This window comes from Octodon degus, unplaced genomic scaffold (genome assembly GCF_000260255.1).
Source record: "Octodon degus isolate 3935 unplaced genomic scaffold, OctDeg1.0 scaffold00021, whole genome shotgun sequence".
NCBI classification, from domain to species: domain Eukaryota; kingdom Metazoa; phylum Chordata; class Mammalia; order Rodentia; family Octodontidae; genus Octodon; species Octodon degus.
The window spans coordinates 9,246,174-9,264,065 of record NW_004524597.1 but is presented as its reverse complement, the minus strand read 5'-3'; the positions used below and the strand labels follow the sequence as shown (position 1 = coordinate 9,264,065).

Genomic DNA, 17,892 nt, shown 5'->3' with positions numbered 1-17,892 from the left:
GAAGCAAGAGGCAGCTGCATTGTGGGGTGGGAGCTGGGGGCCGGTGACCATAGATAGAGAGAAAGGTCACCAATATGCATTCCCTGGCAGATACTGGAGAGTAAGACTCATTTGTCTGCAATATCTGCAGCCCCTCTAGAGACTCAGTCTTACTTCATGCCAGAATTAGGCAGAAAACAGGATAGTGAGAAGCTAAGCAGCACAGCTGTCCTGCTGATCTCTCTGATGTCTTAGTATCTCCACCACAGTGATTACATGCATTTTACCAGATCCTGTGCCATCCAGAGTTCCCCAAGAGTAGACTTCCTTTTCTTGTTTGACATTTCCCCTTGCATGTAGCTTCCCCAGTTTGCCAGCCAGGGCCACCTCCATGGCTTGAGCTGCCTAGCCACTTGAAGGTTGGTCAGGACTAGAAAGCTGCAGGCAAGAGACAAAAAAGAAAAATAGATGATAAGGCCACAGCAAAGACAGGGTCACCAAGGGGGAAAGCTGGAGCCAAGAGAAGCCTTGAGAACACTGAGAACCTCACAGTGAAGCTGAGGCTACAAGGCTTCATCCCCCTTGTGACTTGAGGAAGAGTAAGGATGGCAGAGCTAAGGAAGTAAGCAGGGAGGGGGAGAAGCAGGTGGCTTGTGCAGTAGCACAAAGGCCCACTCTGAAGGCCTGCCACTATCACTCTGCTCAGAGAAATGGCAGTCACTGTGACCTTGGCAAGGGCAAGCTTTGGAGGAAAGGGAAGGTGAAGAGATGAAGACAGTAAAGATTTTTCTTTTCAGAAACCAAAGAGGTGAGAAAGAGAGAGGTGGAGGAATGGTTTCTTATAATTCTCCTTTGTATATTGTCTCCTCTTTGAAATAAAGCAGACCTGGACAGTTTGGTGGCAAAAGTTCAGAGGGTGACAAACTCAAGGGCTAAGAGCTTCAGGGAGGTTCCTGTTATGGATGGTGGGGCTGAGAGCTTAGCAAGAGGGCTAAGAGGAAAGATGACCCTATCACCTACATGAAAAGTTGGTGAATGAACACCCAGGCCACTTAAGAGAATTATCTGATTCTGTAATATGGGCCTGGGATCAAAGAAGACCTAGGCTGGGTGACAGTGGAGCAAGGCTTCTGAAAGGGAGGGGATGAATAAAGAAACAGCCAGAGCTGGAGAGTGGAGACGCAGTAGTCAGTCATCACGGCAGGGCCAGCCTCAGTCCAGGCTTCCTTGAAAGGCTGTGGGAAACTTTCTCCTCTGTCGCTGCTCCTGTGAACTTTGCATAAGGCAGAAAGAGTCCTGACCCTAGAATGTTCATAAATCCGGGGGACCCTTAACAGGGCTTTAAACTAGTCATGTCTACATCTTGAGGGACACAGACATCTTTGACAGATGTCTGGGGCCCTGAGGCAAAGGAGGGTACCGATGTGGGGGGCTTTTTCTAGGATTTAAGAGAAGTCAACAACTACTGGTCAGAAGACAGTGGTTCTTAGTCTAGAAGACCCTGGGGACGAGGTGGAAGCTGAACACAAAAACACAGGAGGACACAGGCAGAGACCAGGACCTCACAGAAAGGGTGTCTCGCGGGGCTTGAGTAGCGGAGGCCAGCGCCCCGCACTCCGTATTGCTCGTCTGCTGGGGATACTGTGTTTCGGCACCCGGAGTAAGCTGGCTTGGCTCGACGTAGGAATCCTGGCCGAAACAGGAGGGCCAGGAGCTCCACTCACTGAACGTAAAAGAAGAAGCACCGCTCGCAAGCGAGCCCTCCAGCGCCCGCGCCGCCGCAGAGGAGGCGGGGCACCTGAGGACCCGCCCTATATGCTAATAAGGTACGTCCATCTCCCCGCCCCGGCCTGGGAGCCGGACGGGTCCAACGCCACGGGTCATGAGGGGCCAGCGGCACTCGCTAGCACCCAACAGTGCTGACGCGAGATGCAACACTAGGATATGGGCCGAGAGCTGGCCGCAAAGACCAGAGGCCGTCAGCAGGCTGCCTGGCTTCCGGGGCGAAGGCTCCCCCGCCTGCGCAACGTGGTAGGGCCTACAGGGGCGGGGTCTGAGTCATGTGACGCATCCGCGGCCGCCATTTTGCTCTGCGGTGGTGGTATTTAGAGCGCAGCAGCTGACGGGCTAGTTAGCCTTAGTGTTCGCTTCCTCTTCTGTGCTCTCTCGCTCGCTCGCCTGCCTGTCTGCCCGCCCTCCCTCCACGTCCCGAACTCGCCCGCCTCGCTTGCCCCCGCCTCGCCTGCAGACATGTCCGAGGCCAAAGCCACCCCAGAGTATGCTTCGTTTTTCGCCGTGATAGGCGCCTCGGTCGCCATGATCTTTAGCGGTGAGCGCCGTGGCAGGTGGGGGTCAGACCGGGGTGGGGGGCGCCGGGACGCCGAGGTTTCTTGCCCGCAGCTTGCGGGGGACGGCGCGTGACGTCACTCTGATGTAATCGCCCACTTTTGGGGGTTCCAGGCCTTCTTTCGAGTACAAGAGGGGGGCAGTCTTGAGGGCTTTGGGGGCCGTCGTGGGCACAGGGCTTGCTGGCTCAGGATCCCCAGTGTCCCTGCCAGCGGCCCTGCTAGCCGGTACGCGTCGGTGCGGGGGTGGGGCGGCAGCACTGCTGCCATTTTAGCCCTAGGAGGCGAGAGGAAGGCTGGGGTGGGGGCGCGAGGGGCGGTGCGCTGTCCTGCGCCTGCTCCACACCCCGCATTTTGCGGGCAGGTGTGACATCACACCTAGGAGGGCTCCGGTTTGTGGGCGCCGGTAGGCCAGGATCGGGAGTGCCTGGGTAGCGAGACCCTGGCCCCCTGGCCTGTGTGAACCCGCCCACACTAAGGTTTGCAGCCCTGGCTTTTGCGGCGGTCGGGCTGACGGGGGTTAGTTGGCGTGTACCCTGTGCCAGATATTCCTCACTGGGGCTCGTCGCAGTTTTCCAGTAGTCCAGTCAACTATGTGGGTTGGTTGGGAAAGCTGGGCCGAGAGATAGGTTCTGGCAGTCCCTAGAAACCCAAGGGTGGCCGTGAGAGCTTATGGAAATGATGAGTGGGGGTGGTTGTGGTGTTTGGGATCCAGCGCTTGTGTGGACTTTTGCTGAGGGTCTGTGCTTTGAAGTGGGAGAGAGGGCAATAAGAGGTGTCAGCGTTTGTAGGATTGGGTCTTTGTTCTTTAGGAGAGTCCAATTCTGGCCCTATGAATGGATGGGTGAATGAATGACCTTCTCTTCAGAGGCCTGGAAACCGGAGGGACTGCCCTAGTGTGAAGAAGGGACCAATAGGGTTCTTGATGGCATCTGGTTTTCAGGTTGGGTAACAGTAGTCCTAGAGTGTCAGGTTTAATGAGAATTGTCCTTTTTGGGTAAAAGAGATTGAGTCAGACCAGGAATGTGGGACTGAGGGAGGTAAGTCACAGCCTTCTGGACTGGCTTGGTCTGGCCTTGTCTGGACCTCCTCAGATAGGTCTGGTTTTTGCTTGTGGCCCCGCCCTGCCCCACCCTACCTGGTGGACTGGGAAATCTCCTAAAGTAGGTATGTTGAGGGTTTGAATTCCAAACAATCTTTGCTGACTGTAAATACCTGTGGGGTGGGGGCTTAACGGCCCTGTACTTTTGGGGGCCTCCCTTTGCCTGGGCCTGTCTATTAGTCACGCGCTGCTGAGTGAGTCTTGACCTTCCCCATTTTCTTTGAGTAAGGGGTCATTTGTGGTGGGAGATGTGGTCTAGACTTTTTTTCCTTCCCTGGCCACACCTGCTGTGCCCAGATCTCTTGGGCTTCTCCAAACAAGCTGTCGTGCACCTGATTTTTGTAATTTTCTCAGACTGCCTCCAGGAGTTTGGAGTCTGGCTACTGGAGTGATTTCTGTTTGTGACTACTTCCATTCATTCAACAAGTTTAGTTGAGTAGTTATGTGTCACATATTGGGAGGAGGGGTTAATAAATTACACAAGATTCCTGCCCATATGAAACTTACATTGTGGCTGTCAGAGGGGTTGTGCAGCTCTTTCTCTGCACTTAGCTCCCTCTTCCCACTCCATTAAGAACTTGCATGTGGCTGAGCAACATGGCATGCTGCTATAAACCCAGCTACTTGGGAGGCAGAGGCAGAAAGATAGGCCAGCAAGACCTTATCTCAAAATAATAAAACAGGTTGAGAGTGTAGCTCTGTGGTAGAATGCCCAAGTAGGTTTAATCCCCAATGCTGGGGTAAAAACAAAACAAAGTGAGCATTTGCTTTTTTGCATCTAGTAAGCAGATGTCTACACACCAAGAACAGGTTCTTGCTGGTTTAGATCTTTCCTGCATGTATAGTCCTGGGTCCTGGGGATTGGAGCTTAAATTTTTGGCCCATGTGCAACATCTGTCTGTACCCTCAACCCAAACTCCTGCTCTCCACATGGGGCTTAACACAGTCTTAGGTTGTTAATGTTAACCTCTGACCTGGCCAGTTGAATTACTTTTTTATTACTATTTTAAGTTTTTTTTTTTTTTTTTGATACAGGGTCTCACTGCACAGTTCAGACCCATAGTGATCCTCTTGTCTCAGCCTCCCTTAGTGCTGGGATTACAGACATGTGCCACCATGCTGTGTGTTTCAAAGCCAGCAAGCATGCGGTACTGGGGATCAAACTCTGTTCCTTGTGCTTGCCACAAGGCGCTTAGACCTAAGCTAAGCTATCTCCCATCCCCTTTTTTTTGGTTTTTTGAGTCAGGGTCTCATCGTATAGTTGAGATAGCCCCTGTACTCACTATTTAGCTCAGGCTGGCCCTAAACTTGCAGCAATCTTCCTGCTTGAGCCTCCCAAGTGCTAGGATTACAGGTGTGCACCACCATGCTAAGCTTAAATCACTCTAACTTCATTTCTGTTCTCTAAGTGTGCCTTTTTTCCCACAAGACATACTTTCATCTTTGTAACCAGAGCAAGCCCTCTGTACTTGGTGGCTTATGGTTATTGTTGCTGAACTGACTCCAAACTGTGTCCTTGATCCAGCTCACACTTGCTAGTCTTTTAACCAAATGAGGTCCATCCATATTTCAGGCACCCTAGATAGACCCCATCGCTCACATTCTAGCTTCCTTTTTTTTTTCATATGACATCCTGTTGATTCTTCATGTTTTCATGAAGCTCTTTTTTGCTCTTTTTCTGTATTCTCTGTGACTTCCTCCCTACTTTGGTGCTTGTGTTCCTGTTAACTGACTCCTGACTCTGCTCTTGACTCCACTGACACTGGCATTGTTGGCAGTACTGGTGTTGTGGCTAGTTTTGCCTTCTGCAGTCCCACCAACTTGGTTTTGTGGTCCACTCTGTTGACCAGGTCATGTTTTTATCTTACTTGTTCTGGCTACAGGTGGTCATTGAAGTTTGTCACAATCAGTCCCATGTTTCCCTGCCCCACTTCATAACTACATGACCTCCATGCTATCTTTTGAGGAAGGGCCTAGCTTACTTCCTGCCACTTGCGGGGTCTCACTACCTGGGGTGCCAAGTTTTCTGTGTTTTAAACCTCCTATCCCAAGAGTTTTGGTTTGGGTCTTTGTTTTGTGGAACCAGGAATTGAACTCAGGCCCTTGCACTGCCTGGCAAGCGCTTATTCTACTGAGCTATCTCCCTAGCCCCTATCCCAAGAGTTAGCCTGTACTCTCCCTGTGGAATGACATGTTCCAAGAGTGTGAGCCTTGTGACCCTGACCTCTTGCGCATAATATAACCTGCAATAGAACTAGGCCTGTAGAGGGAACCTAAAATTGTAGCCTGTCCAGTAGAGTTCCAGGGATCACCCCTCCCAAGTCTAGTGCCTACTGCTGGGAGTTTGGGCTTGGCGATGGGCCCACCTCTGTGCTGAGGAGCAGGTAGTATGGTCCCAATCCTTGTTTCCTGCTTTCAGTTGTCCCTTGCCTAGTCTTTTGGTGTATCTGTATGTGCTGTCCACAATCCTTGCTCTTTTCCCTGTCTTTGTGTGTCTTTTGCTCCCTGTTACCCACCCATTACTCCAATCAGCACCATCTGGTCGGTGGCCCTTTTAGAGCACCCCCCCCAACGTTACTATATTGGGTTACTGTCTTGTCTTCTTGCTGGGGTTTTGAATGCGGCACAGTCAGAGTCCCTCAGACCCCATCTCTGTTCAGTGCCCAGCCTCACGTCTGCTTGGCATTGGGCACAGCATAGGTGTATTTTTGGCTCAGAGAGATCCCCAGCAGAGGAATGGTTGGGATTGTCCTACCCCTTCCACCTCTGACCTGTGTTGTCTTCTGTGGGTTAAGCCAGTTTCTACTTACTCCTCAAAAGTGATCTTCATGTGGATGCCCTGGCCAGACAGAAAAAGGACTGCAGTACGACCTATTTTAGCAGCTCACTAGGTCTTTGCATTGATCCTGAAGGGCAGATGGCATTAATCAGAAGAGTTGCACCGCTGGGTGTGGTGGCACACACCTGTAATCTTACTTAGCACTAGGAAGACTGTGACAGGATTGAAATGAGTTTGAGGCCAGCCTCAAGTACATAGTGAGACCTTGTCTCAAAAAACAAACCCCAGAAGAGATGCATTTAAAGAACTGAGGGTGAGGCCAGGAGAGGGGAATTGAGAATTTAAAAGGCAGCATCTGCTGGAGATTTGTTGGGATAGTTCTAAAGGAGACAGGCTACTCTGTAGTCTGGCCTCCCCTAATTTGTCATCCAGTAGGAGTTTGTGAAGACTGAATTGCAAGAAGGGGCCATCTTTGAAAGGTTTTCTGAGGCCTTGTGATTGGGTTGGGTGAGGACCCCCACAGGCCAATCATCTGCCTTATGCTGTTTCCTCTTAGGTTCACTCTTGCCCCTCCCTCCCTGGTTATTTAGGGAGCATCCTCTCATCTGTAAAGGTTTTAGGCCTTAATCTATGGCTGAGGGTGTAGAGAGCTACCGTTTCTGACAAAGTCCAGTCCTCCAAGGGGCAGCCATTTTAGGACTGGGTGTAGAGGGAAGTTGGGTAGGCTGGGTGTTGAGTCTGGAAGTTCCGGCCTGGAGAACAGGAAATGCCAGATCAGCTGCTCCTGACCCTGAGGTGGCAGGGCCTGTACCCCATCTGTGGTGGCAATTTGTCTGTTTGTCCTTGACCAACAGGGACTGGCTGCTGGGGTCTGCTCATGCTTTCCTAATTTAGAAACACTGGAGACTTCAGGTGGGACCAGAAAAAGTGCCTAGAATCTCAACCAAGGCTTTTGGGGTCCCAGTGGCCTAGTTCTATGTGATTGGCCTGCCTGCTGTCACAGGCAGCAGGCTGGGGGAGTGCCAGGGAGCAGGGTTGATAACAGAACACAACCCCTAGACAATCACAAGAGCCACCTTGAGAAGGAGCATGGGAGTGCAGTGAGAGGACTGGAGAAATGGCTACAGGTATGGCTATTGCTCCTGCAGAGATCCTCTTGGGGCCTTTTCCCCCATGAAGTGGTAACTTGGGGAATCTCTCACAGTTGTGCCAAAACTGCCGTCAAGGTCCTGTCTGAGCAGTGCTGTTCTGGGCTGATCTCCTCTCTCTCCCACAGCCCTGGGTGCTGCCTATGGCACAGCCAAGAGTGGCACCGGCATTGCAGCCATGTCTGTCATGCGGCCAGAGCTGATCATGAAGTCCATCATCCCAGTGGTTATGGCTGGCATCATCGCCATCTACGGACTGGTAGTGGCAGTCCTCATCGCCAACTCCCTGAATGAGGGCATCACTCTTTACAGGTGAGTGTGGCATGCCCTTGTAGCTGCTATCTTCTGTGGCAGGCAGGCTGCTAATACTGTGTCTCTTCTCTCCACCAGGAGTTTCCTCCAGCTGGGTGCAGGCCTGAGTGTGGGTCTCAGCGGCCTGGCAGCTGGCTTTGCCATTGGCATTGTAGGGGATGCCGGCGTGCGGGGCACTGCCCAGCAGCCCCGACTGTTTGTGGGCATGATCCTGATCCTCATCTTCGCTGAGGTGCTTGGCCTCTACGGTCTCATTGTGGCCCTCATCCTCTCCACAAAGTAGCCTATCAGCCACAGAATACTATGTAAAGAACATCCCCCATTCCAGAACGAACAGCCTGACACACACCCACGGGCCACCGCCCTCTCCGTAGTTGGTCTTGTAAATGCGCAGTGTCCTAGTGCCCATCGTCTGTTGCCCCGCCTGCCCCTTCAGCCCCATGCTGTGGACATCTGGGCCCACTCATCACCCATCCAGGCCCCAGATCAGTGAGGATGCTGGCGCCTGGCCCCTCCACCCATCGTCCTAGAGTGCTCTGTGTATAAGGATGAATTAGAATTGTCATTTTTCTCTTCACTGGATGTTTATTTATAAAGATTTGACCTGCTCCTACTTCTGTGGAGCAGCCCTATCTCTTACCTATATAGTAGCCTTTAGGTAGAGTGTTGCCTTGGGATTCCCAGCGCTGAGACCGAGGATGGCCCCACCCTCCCGCCGCCTTCGTCCTGCGGGGTCTGGAGGGCAGAATGCCAGCCCCGCCAGGCCCTGGCGCCATGCCGTGTCCAATAAAGTTCTTGGATGTGACCAGAATCTGTGTCTTAGTCTTTGGGGCGGGGTAGGAAGGAGCAGGGCAGGGCAGGCAAATGGGATCGGGCCTGTGGCTGCGGCACAGCGGCGCCATTGATCACGCGGGCTGCGGCATCACGTGGCGTGCTCGTCACGTGGTGCTAGCCTCTGTCAGCTGACGGTCACGTGGGGCGGCTGCTGGTACTGTTTCCTGAACGCTGCGGATCCGGCGTTGCCGGCTCGGGCGGCTCACGATGCGTAGTGGGCAGGGCGCGGAGCGGGCACCGGTGCTTCAGTTCACCAACTGTCGTATCCTGCGAGATGGCATGCTGCTCAGGTGCGGAGGCACAGGTTGGGGGCCAGGGCGGGGTCTGGCGGGCTTGCTGAGCGCCTCCATTCCTTCTGTAGGGAGGACTTATGGGTACGTGGGGGTCGTGTTCTGGACCCTGAAAAGCTGTTCTTTGAGGAGCGGCGCATGGCCGATGAGCAGCGGGACTGCAGAGGCTGCATCCTGGCTCCAGGCTTCATCGATGTGCAGATGAACGGTGCGGCCTGGCGGGGCCAGGGAACCCAGGGAAAAAGCCGTGAGCACTGTGCAACCCCTTTTTTTCTGTGGCCACAGGTGGATTTGGTGTTGACTTCTCCAGGACCATGGAGGATATGGGTTCGGGTGTTGCCCTGGTGGCCCAGAGGATCCTGTCCCACGGTGTCACCTCCTTCTGCCCCACCCTGATCACTTCCCCACCAGAGGTTTACCATAAGGTGAGGTCAGGCTCCTAGCTAAGAGGGACCCAGATATAGTCAGCCCCTTAATTTTTATGACCTTCCCCTCACAGCACATTCCTGGCAAGGGAGCTTTGGCCTCCTTGCCACTTGGTTCTGGATCCCCTCCTGCGTGGAGTTTCTCTATCCCCGCCCTTGGAGTTTCTCCATCAGTTGTCTCTCTTCCCAGTCTCTGCTCCCTCTGAGACTGACTACACATTTACCTCTTAGCACACTCACTTGCCACAGGACCTTCCTACCTGATTAACCATCTCCCAGCCTCCTCTGGGCCAGGCTCCATGGGGACTTTTGATTGCTATAACCATTGTCTTTGGTGAGCTTTTACTTCCTAACCCGCCTGTGGTGTATGACTCATTTGAACACGCCTACAAAGAGGTACTCCTCCAGTGCCTAAGCTACCCTCTACTGTATCCCGCTCCCCCCTTCCTTGATTAGAAAGAATTCTCTTATCCTCGTTTGGTTTTCCTTCCCAGTTTTAACTTGTGCTGGTTCTACTTGCAAGAATGTTGTCTTTTACAGAATCATTTTATTTTTTTTTATTTTTATTTTTATTTTTATTTATTTATTTATGTGTGTGTGTGTGTGTGTGTGTGTGTGGCCAGCTCAGCCCACCAGGGGGCGAGGCTGGCTGGCATGTGGTGCTGGGGGATTGAACCGTGGTCCCTGTGTTTTGCCAAGCTTGTTCCAAGTAGGTGCTTTAGACCACTGAGCCATCTCACCAGCCCCTACAGAATCATTTTAATGTAAGTTGCATAAATCATGCATCTTTATTTTATAATACTTAACTCTTTCTTAAAAGCATGAATATACTCTTAAAGGAACCACAATACAATTGATGAGTTTAGGAAATTGCCACTGTTGGCCATACTGTGATGGATCTGGTCCATTCCCATTTTGTCAGTTGTCCGGTTGGTTTTCCCTCCAATACAGGATCCCTTCATATCGGAGAATGTCCCTTTCTGGATGTGTGCACACAGAATCAGAACAGGGAGATAAGAGGGTAGTGTGTGACCTTGGTGCTTCCTGGGCTTGGTCCTGGCCTCCTGACTTGTCCAATGAAAGACTCAGGAAAATCTTTTTTGAGCCATAGTTTCCAAAAGTGGGAATGATTAGTCTCAATCTGTTATGGTGATTGAGTGCTAGGCATAATTTGGTGTATATTAAACGCTGAGTAAAATAACAGCTAGGGATGTCTTTCTAGAAATACCCCACAACTCTTTCACAGCAAATGTCAAACCAAACTCACTTTTCCACTGCCAGCAGGAACCTGGTTATCTTAAGTGTGTTCTCGAGCTCTGGGTCCTGCGAGCTGTTCCCTTCCCACCTGAAGAGCCTCTTTTTCCTCTCCAAGCACATTCCAGCAGCTCCAAGCGACCTTTGTCCTGCCCCGAAGCTCTCCTTGGAAGGCTTTGTTCTCCTGATAGCCAGCTGCTCCCTTGCTGCCACCTTTTCTTTGTCTAGCTTTGGCAGCAAGTCTGCCCAGCATGATGCAGACAGCTGGTTCTTCCTTGAAGAGGACTCTAGTGGATAGTGCTTATGTTTATTTTTCTTGTTTTCCACTGCAGTCCAGTACCTTAAAGACTCTTGACAAACCTTTCCTTGGAAGGCAGAGTATAAACTGTTGATGGTAGAGATTGTAGAGGGCCTTGGATGTTAAAATGTAATACCAGTGTTATCTTAGAAGCCAGAGGACCCTTGCCCCATCATGCACCTTTCTTTCTTCAGGGTCCTTTCCACACACTGAATTGCCGTTTTGCCAGAAGTTACCCCGGTCTTTTGGCATTAAGATATTGCTCATTGATGGCACCTCCCTTCAGCCCTGCCCTTTGCTATCCTTCCAAGAGACAAATCTGGTGACATTTGTTCCCTCCTTTAAGCTGGTTATTTGCTGAGTTGAGAGTGGGCACCTCCTCAGCGTGGCATCCAGGCCATCCCCTCTGGCCCCACATGCCTTCCCTTCACAATGTTTTTTATTTTTAAAATTTTTTTAATTGAACTCAGGCCCTTGCGCTTGCCAGGCTAGTGCTTATTCCACTGAGCTATCTCCCTGGCCCCACATTTTTTTTTATTTTTTATTTTTCCAGATGCTTACTTGCATTCTTTGCTCTCTACTTAGTACTCTCTTTCCTTTTCAAAACTCTGTTCTAGGAAAATTCAGTTCTCTTGTTGTTTTTAAACTTTCTTAAAAGTATATGCCACATAGCTTGTTGGGGAAAATAGAAGACCTTTGCCTCCAACCAGGTCTCACCCTAGGCTTCATCACTTATCACTTCCAACTCAGCTCTTTCTTTTCTTTGCTTTTTTTGTCTTTTGAGATAGGGTCTTACTATGCAGTTCAGGCTGGCCTTGATTGAACTCACTTTGTAGCCCAGGCTGGCCTGAAACTGACAGTGATCCTCCTGCCTCGGCTTCCCAAGTACTGGGATTACAGGCATGCACTATCATGCCTGGTTCTCCAATTTAGCTCTTTTTGAATTTACCCATTTATCTCTCACACTATGCTGGCTTTCCTACTTGCTTTTTGGTTTAAGACAGTACCTATTGTATCCCACCAGGAATGGTGAAGATGAGGATTAGTCTTCTCTAATCTACTTCCAATCCCTTGTCCTTATCAAGTAGTTACCAGTAACTTTTATTAGATCTGTATTGCTCACATCTTTTCAAGTAGATGGGACTACTACTGTGCCTGGCTTCTCCCCTAGAATGTTAAAGGAAGTGTTAAAATTGTCTTTGAAGTTCCAGGGTAACTGTTCAGAAGCCATTTGATCCCTGATCCTCTGTGGGTGATTGATTCTTTTCTCTGGAAGCTTGCAGGATCTGTTCTCTGTCCAGCTGGAATCTCTCCTTTGGAGTGTTGCTTTTCTTCATTTATTTCCTTGGTGACTTGTTTGTTTGAGATAGGGTCTCGTTATATAGTGCAGACCCCCCTGTGTAGCTAAGGATGGCCTTGAATTCATGGTGACCCTCCTGCCTCAGCTTTCTGATGAGTGTTGGTATTACAGAAGTATGCCACCACACCTGGCTTCCTTGGTGACTTTTGTCTTCCTGTTTCTGTATCATTTTTTGGGAATCCCACTAGTCTACTTTTGGGTGTCCTGGCCACACTTATTGTTTTCTTCTTTTCCTCTTCTTTTTTTTTGGATTCTACTTTTCTTTTCTTTTTTTTTTTTTTGGAGCCAGCACAGCCCACCCTGAGGGAGGGGCAAGTGTGGCATGTGATGCTTTTAGATCGCTGAGCTATCTCGCCGGCCCAGATTCTACTTTCTAGATATTTCCTTAGCTTTTATCTTTTAGTTCTCTTGCTTTGTTGCTTGCATCTGTTTAGTTTTAGAGAGCATGTTTTATTGGCCACTGAATGGTCCTTTCTAATATCTTTTTTTTTTTTTTTGGTGGAACCAAGGATTGAACTCAGGCCCTTGCGCTTGCCAGGGAAGTGCTTATTCCACTGAGCTATCTCCCCGGCCCCTTCTAATACCCTATATTTGCATCGTGGATCCAAGACCTCTCCTTGCCCTGAGAGTATTAGTGATGGCTCTTTGCTTGTACTCTGCTCTCAGTGTCTGCTTCTCCCTGCTCAATTTTCTTGTGGGCTGCTTATTTTTGTGCTGCCTGGATAGCTGTGCTGTTTGAGGGCTGACACCAACAGGCTGCTGGAGAATCCAGCTTTAGGATGGGGGGCAGTTCTTGCGGGAACACCCACAGGTCAGGATTCCTGAGTCTTCATTCTGGGGCTTAAGCACATAAACTTTCACTTAATTACTTGGTTTTCTATTGTGTTTTGACCTCCCCTGCATAGAAGTCTTCTCTTGTTTGGGCATTTTAAGATAGGAGGTGTGGGAACCCCGCTGTACTGTAGTGCAGTTCCTTTACTAGTCTCCTGCCCCATCCCCTCAGCGTATTTGTCCCAGTGCCAGAGGCTGTGAGACCCAGGCCAGTGGGGCTCTTTCTTATCTCATGGGTCTGCCCAGATCTGTGCAATGTCTGGTGTCTAGTCCCAGAGTCTGACTGCCTTTCCCTTATTCTCTTTGTACTATAGGGTTTAGGTCTTAAAAGCTCCTCACTCTTGTTTGGGCTGAGGAGTTCCAAGGGAGGGCACAAACCACCATCCTTGCACAGCTCTTCCAGAGCTATAGACTCTAGAAAGCCCCTGTGACTATGCATATGCTGGAATAAAGTACCTTTGGCTGGATTACCTGGCCTTGCAGCCCCTGAGACCAGACTGAATGTGAGCCTGTGAGCCACTGTCTCCTTCCATGCTGTGCACTCCATGATTACAGTGGCTGTTGAGTCGTGTTGCCTCTTGCACTGAGCTCTCCAGTTTCCAGTCCCTGCTTCTGCCCTGCTGTTCTTGTGAACTGACTGGAGCTACAGCCTGTCTTGCAGCTGAAGGAGGCCAAAGGGATTCTTTACCACTGCCCCCCATACACTTTGCATTTTAACTTCTGCTGGGCACAGGCTACCCTGAGGGCCAGGGCAGCTTAGAGCCGCTCTGGATGCCCAAGCTCCTGCTTATGTGACCTGGGAGTGTTGTCATGTCCTGGTCCTCAGGGCCTCAGTGTAGGCCACTTAGTATCTCTGTTTCCGTAATTTCTTCCTGTTCATGACCACTAGTGGGGTGGGGGGCATTGGCCTGCCCTGTTTTCTAACTCTGGAGGAGATGGCCAGCTGGGCTGGGCCAAGCTAAGGCCCTGACCTCTAATCTGGGATCCCTGAACTTGGCTGGGCTATGACCTCTGGGTGCTGGGCTGAAGGGGCCAGGGCTTTTAACAGCTGGTTCCCCCCAGGTCCTTCCTCAGATCCCTGTGAAGAGTGGTGGTCCCCATGGGGCAGGGGTCCTCGGTGAGTGGCTGACCTCCTCCCCACCCCCACCCTGGGAGGGCCCCTCCTCTAGATGAACAGTTGGGGAGGAAGGGCAGTGGTTGGGCTCTGGGGTGGGGTCACCCTTACTGGAGTCACCCTCATCACCTTCCCTTAGGGGTACACTTGGAGGGCCCATTCATCAGCCTTGAAAAACGAGGTGCGCACCCGGAAGCCCACATCCGCTCTTTTGAGGTCAATGCCTTCCATGATTTGCTGGCCACCTATGGGTCCCTAGACAACGTCCGCATTGTGACACTAGCTCCTGAGCTGGGCCGCAGCCACGAAGTGATCCAGGCACTGACAGCTCAGGACATCTGTGTGTCCCTAGGTAAGGGGGTCATCTGAAATGGCTGGGCCTGTCTGGGATCCTGGGCTGGTGCAGAGTCTGACCCCAAGTCCCCCACACAGGGCACTCAGTAGCCCACCTTCAGGCTGCAGAGGAAGCAGTACAGAGTGGGGCCACCTTCATTACCCACCTCTTCAATGCTATGCTACCTGTGAGTGCCACCCCAGCATCTGGGTAGGTGGGGACTCAGTAGACTCTTCTGTCACCCAGTCACTTGTCTCCTCCTGTACTGCCCAGTTCCACCACCGTGACCCAGGCATCGTGGGGCTCCTGACCAGTGATCAGCTCCCCCCGGGAAAGTGCATCTTCTATGGGATGATCGCTGATGGCATACACACCAACCCTGCTGCCCTGCGGATTGCCCACCGGGCCCATCCCCAGGGTGAGCCTCTGGGAAGGTTGGGCCAGGTAGGATGGTGACTGGCAAGGTCCTGAGGCACCTTCTTATCCAGGGCTGGTACTTATCACGGATGCTATCCCTGCCCTGGGCCTGGGCAATGGCCGTCACACCCTGGGACAGATGGACGTGGAAGTAGATGGGCTGATGGCCTGCATTGCAGGTGAGTACCCACTGTGCTCATGAAGAACAGTCCCTTGACCCCTCCTCCACACAGGGAGGCAAGAACCAGGGTAACCCTTGGCTGCCCGCCAGACCCCTGATATGCAATACCCTGAGCCTGACCTCTCTGTTGTCAAGGCACCAAGACACTGTGTGGCAGCATAGCCCCTATGGACGTCTGTGTCCGACATTTCCTCCAGGCCACAGGTTAGTGGGCCATGCATGTGGGTATGCATATGTGGAGGTGGGGCAGGAGCTGGAGGGGAGGTAGGGATGAGGAGGGTTCTGCAACAGCTTCCTCATTTGCTTTGTCAAGAGGGTTCCCAGGGTATGAAGTGGACATTAGAAATGGGGACAAGACAGAGGAGAGTAGTGAGCAGCAGGTTATGCAAGCTGAGGTGGATAATGAAGCCAAGGTCCCCAGATGGAACAAGGACTGTCATGCTGTCCACCAAAGGTCCAGGGCTGGCCCTGTTGGATGGGAACACTCTGTAGGATCAGCCATCAGTGGAGCAGGAAGGTGGTGCTCCAGGATCTGGGGGCAGCTGTGCAGGGACATCCTGAGAAAAAGCAGGTATCTGACAGGTCATCGAGGCTGGATGTCATTCTGCAGGCTGGGGAACACCAGGGTTCAGTGTGCTGTTTAAGGGTAAATGAGCAGGGAATAAGTGGCAACAGCAGGGTGACTGCTCCCCAGGAGTCAGGAGACAGCTATGCCTTGGCTCTGGTAAGGGGACAGAAATTGGGAAGAAAGTGTGGTTACTTGGCTTCTTGGTTACAGGAATGAAAATGCAGTCCTGTGTGGCTGTTAGCATGGTGGGCCTGGGCATTTCTTTACATGCAAAGGGCTCTCCACAGGACCTAGAAAGTGGTTGAGGGTCTTGTGTGGACAGAGCGCTTTGTCAGGGAGGAGAGGGGCTTTGTGGGGTCAGGAATATGAGTGGGCAAGGAAGAGAGGAATAAACAGTGTCCCCAAGCTGGGGGAGGGACTCATTTTAATCTGTTCCGGTGGTCAGGAATATTCCACTTTGACCTCGGGCCCCAAAATGGGATTCAGAGCTGTGTGTGGGACAGGGGCCATGGGCTATCACCAAGGTGTGTCCCTGATTAGGTTGCAGTGTGGAGGCAGCCCTGGAGGCTGCGTCCCTGCACCCTGCCCAGCTGCTCGGGCTGGAGAAGAGGAAGGGGACCCTGGACTTTGGTGCTGATGCAGGTAAGGCCCCATGAAGGTGAGGCTGGGATGGGTCCACATGGGTAGATCTCTCCTATATTCCAGCTATCCAGTGGCCACCACAGCTTCCATTGGCCCTCCCTTTCTTGTTTGCCAGTCTTTCTGGCATCCAAGATAAGGCCATGAGCTGGGCATAGAGGTGCTGTCTGTAATGGCAGCACTTGGGAGGTTGATGGAGGATTGCTGCTAGTTCAAGATCAGCCTGGGCTACATAGCGAGTTCAAGGCCAGCTTGAGCTATATAACCAGACCCTGTCTCAGAAGAAGGTGGTGGTGGTGGGGAGCATTGTCCCTTGTCCCCGACTGAGGAGTTAAGGGCCTTTGTTAGCCTTTTGATGGGTCAGGAGGTCCCACACAAGTCATATCCCTGGGCCTCAGTTTTCCCACCAGGCTTATTTGCCCAGGGGTGACTCCACTCTGGGTGCAAGGCCCCTTCCCAATCCCTCTTACCCTCTGGCTCTGCCTCAGACTTTGTGGTGCTCGACGATGGTCTCCATGTCCAGGCCACCTACATCTCGGGTGAACTGGTGTGGCAGGCAGAGGAAGCCAGGCCCTGAACTCAGACCTCAGCTGGAGAGGACGCCTGGCCAGCCCCAGCTGGACACTGATCGGGAGGGCATCTGCGGGAGCTGGTCTCCAGGGGCAACTTGGGCACCCCATCCCAGATCGGTGTTCATAGCCCAGAGTAGCAGCCACCCTGGAGGTGTAGACTTGCATAAATGAGCTGCAGGATTTGCTTTGTCTCTGGGTTTTGGTTGTGCTTCATTTGGGGCTTCTGGGGAAGATGTGGCTTGTGGCAAAAAACAGTTGGGTTCAGCTGGTAGGTTGTGTTGTGCAAGCCTATAATCCCAGCACTCAGGAGTCTGAGGCAGGATGATCTTCGGGAGTTCATGTTTGAGACCAGCCTGGGCTACAACGTAAACTCAAGGCCAGCCTGAGCTGCATAGCAAGACCCTGTCTCAAAAAAGACAAAAAACAAAAAGTTGGATTCCTCAAGGGACCTAGGGGCCAGGGAGATGGTTCAGTAGAATAAGCGCAAGGGCCTGAGTTCAACTCCTGGTAAAAAGGAGCCTCTCTGTTAGGCCTGAGTTGCCTGAAACCATAGAAGTTAAGAGCCAGGTGTGGTGGCACATGCCTGTAATCCTGGCACTTGGGAGGCTGAGGAAGGAGGATCACTGCAAGTTTGAGACTAGCCTGTGCAGCCTAAACTATGAGACCATGTCTCTGAAAACCAGCAAGGAAGCAAACAAACACTGTTAAGAATTAGGAGTGAGAGAAGGGAGGGAGGGGGAAATCTAGTCAGTGGCCTGGTGGGATGGGTGGAAGCTATCCATTGTTTGAAGTGCTGCAAGAACAGACTTTGAATATGATGATAGGTAGCTTCAGAAGTCTTCTCACTGCCTCTGAGTTGGCTGGGAAGATGAAGGACCATGGCCTGGGTCTGGGTCTGGGCACCTCCCCAAGCACTCTGCATTTGGGGCAATAGTCTACACTGGTTTGGGGATTCCAGCTCACCTGGGGCTGAGTGCAGGTGTCAGTGGCCTAAAGTCCTCCGGCTTGGTCCCAGGACCCTTGGACCTGCTTCCTAGCCTGCCTGGTTTGCCTAGCCTCAGTTGCACCATCCAGAACACTTTTAGGTAATCGAGTTTCCATTTGCTCTGA

At 51.8% G+C, this 17,892-nt stretch overlaps 2 protein-coding genes across 2 annotated transcripts; both read left to right on the top strand.

The window, feature by feature from the left end:
* The first annotated feature begins 2,053 nt into the window (after positions 1–2,053).
* Atp6v0c (ATPase H+ transporting V0 subunit c) lies at positions 2,054–8,470 on the top strand. Its single transcript, XM_004627852.2, has 3 exons — positions 2,054–2,308; positions 7,482–7,665; positions 7,744–8,470. The coding sequence occupies exons 1-3, from the start codon at positions 2,230–2,232 to the stop codon at positions 7,946–7,948; spliced, it is 468 nt and encodes a 155-aa protein (XP_004627909.1). The 5' UTR covers positions 2,054–2,229; the 3' UTR covers positions 7,949–8,470.
* A 173-nt stretch (positions 8,471–8,643) lies between these two features.
* On the top strand, positions 8,644–16,962 carry Amdhd2 (amidohydrolase domain containing 2). The gene is made up of 11 exons (XM_004628100.2): positions 8,644–8,789; positions 8,861–8,997; positions 9,075–9,214; positions 14,020–14,074; positions 14,211–14,423; positions 14,504–14,592; positions 14,679–14,823; positions 14,894–15,001; positions 15,139–15,207; positions 16,112–16,213; positions 16,699–16,962. The coding sequence occupies exons 1-11, from the start codon at positions 8,707–8,709 to the stop codon at positions 16,785–16,787; spliced, it is 1,230 nt and encodes a 409-aa protein (XP_004628157.1). The 5' UTR covers positions 8,644–8,706; the 3' UTR covers positions 16,788–16,962.
* Positions 16,963–17,892: the final 930 nt, after the last annotated feature.

What these genes read in the sequence shown, in the direction of transcription:
- Atp6v0c (XM_004627852.2), top strand. Translation starts at nt 2,230, where the DNA reads ATGTCCGAGGCCAAAGCCACCCCAGAGTATGCTTCGTTTTTCGCCGTG. An exon ending in GGTCGCCATGATCTTTAGCG is followed by an intron (nt 2,309 to 7,481) that starts GTGAGCGCCGTG and finishes TCTCTCCCACAG; the next exon opens with CCCTGGGTGCTGCCTATGGC. An exon ending in GAGGGCATCACTCTTTACAG is followed by an intron (nt 7,666 to 7,743) that starts GTGAGTGTGGCA and finishes TCTCTCCACCAG; the next exon opens with GAGTTTCCTCCAGCTGGGTG.
- Amdhd2 (XM_004628100.2), top strand. Translation starts at nt 8,707, where the DNA reads ATGCGTAGTGGGCAGGGCGCGGAGCGGGCACCGGTGCTTCAGTTCACC. An exon ending in CCACCGGGCCCATCCCCAGG is followed by an intron (nt 14,824 to 14,893) that starts GTGAGCCTCTGG and finishes CTTCTTATCCAG; the next exon opens with GGCTGGTACTTATCACGGAT. An exon ending in GGACTTTGGTGCTGATGCAG is followed by an intron (nt 16,214 to 16,698) that starts GTAAGGCCCCAT and finishes GCTCTGCCTCAG; the next exon opens with ACTTTGTGGTGCTCGACGAT.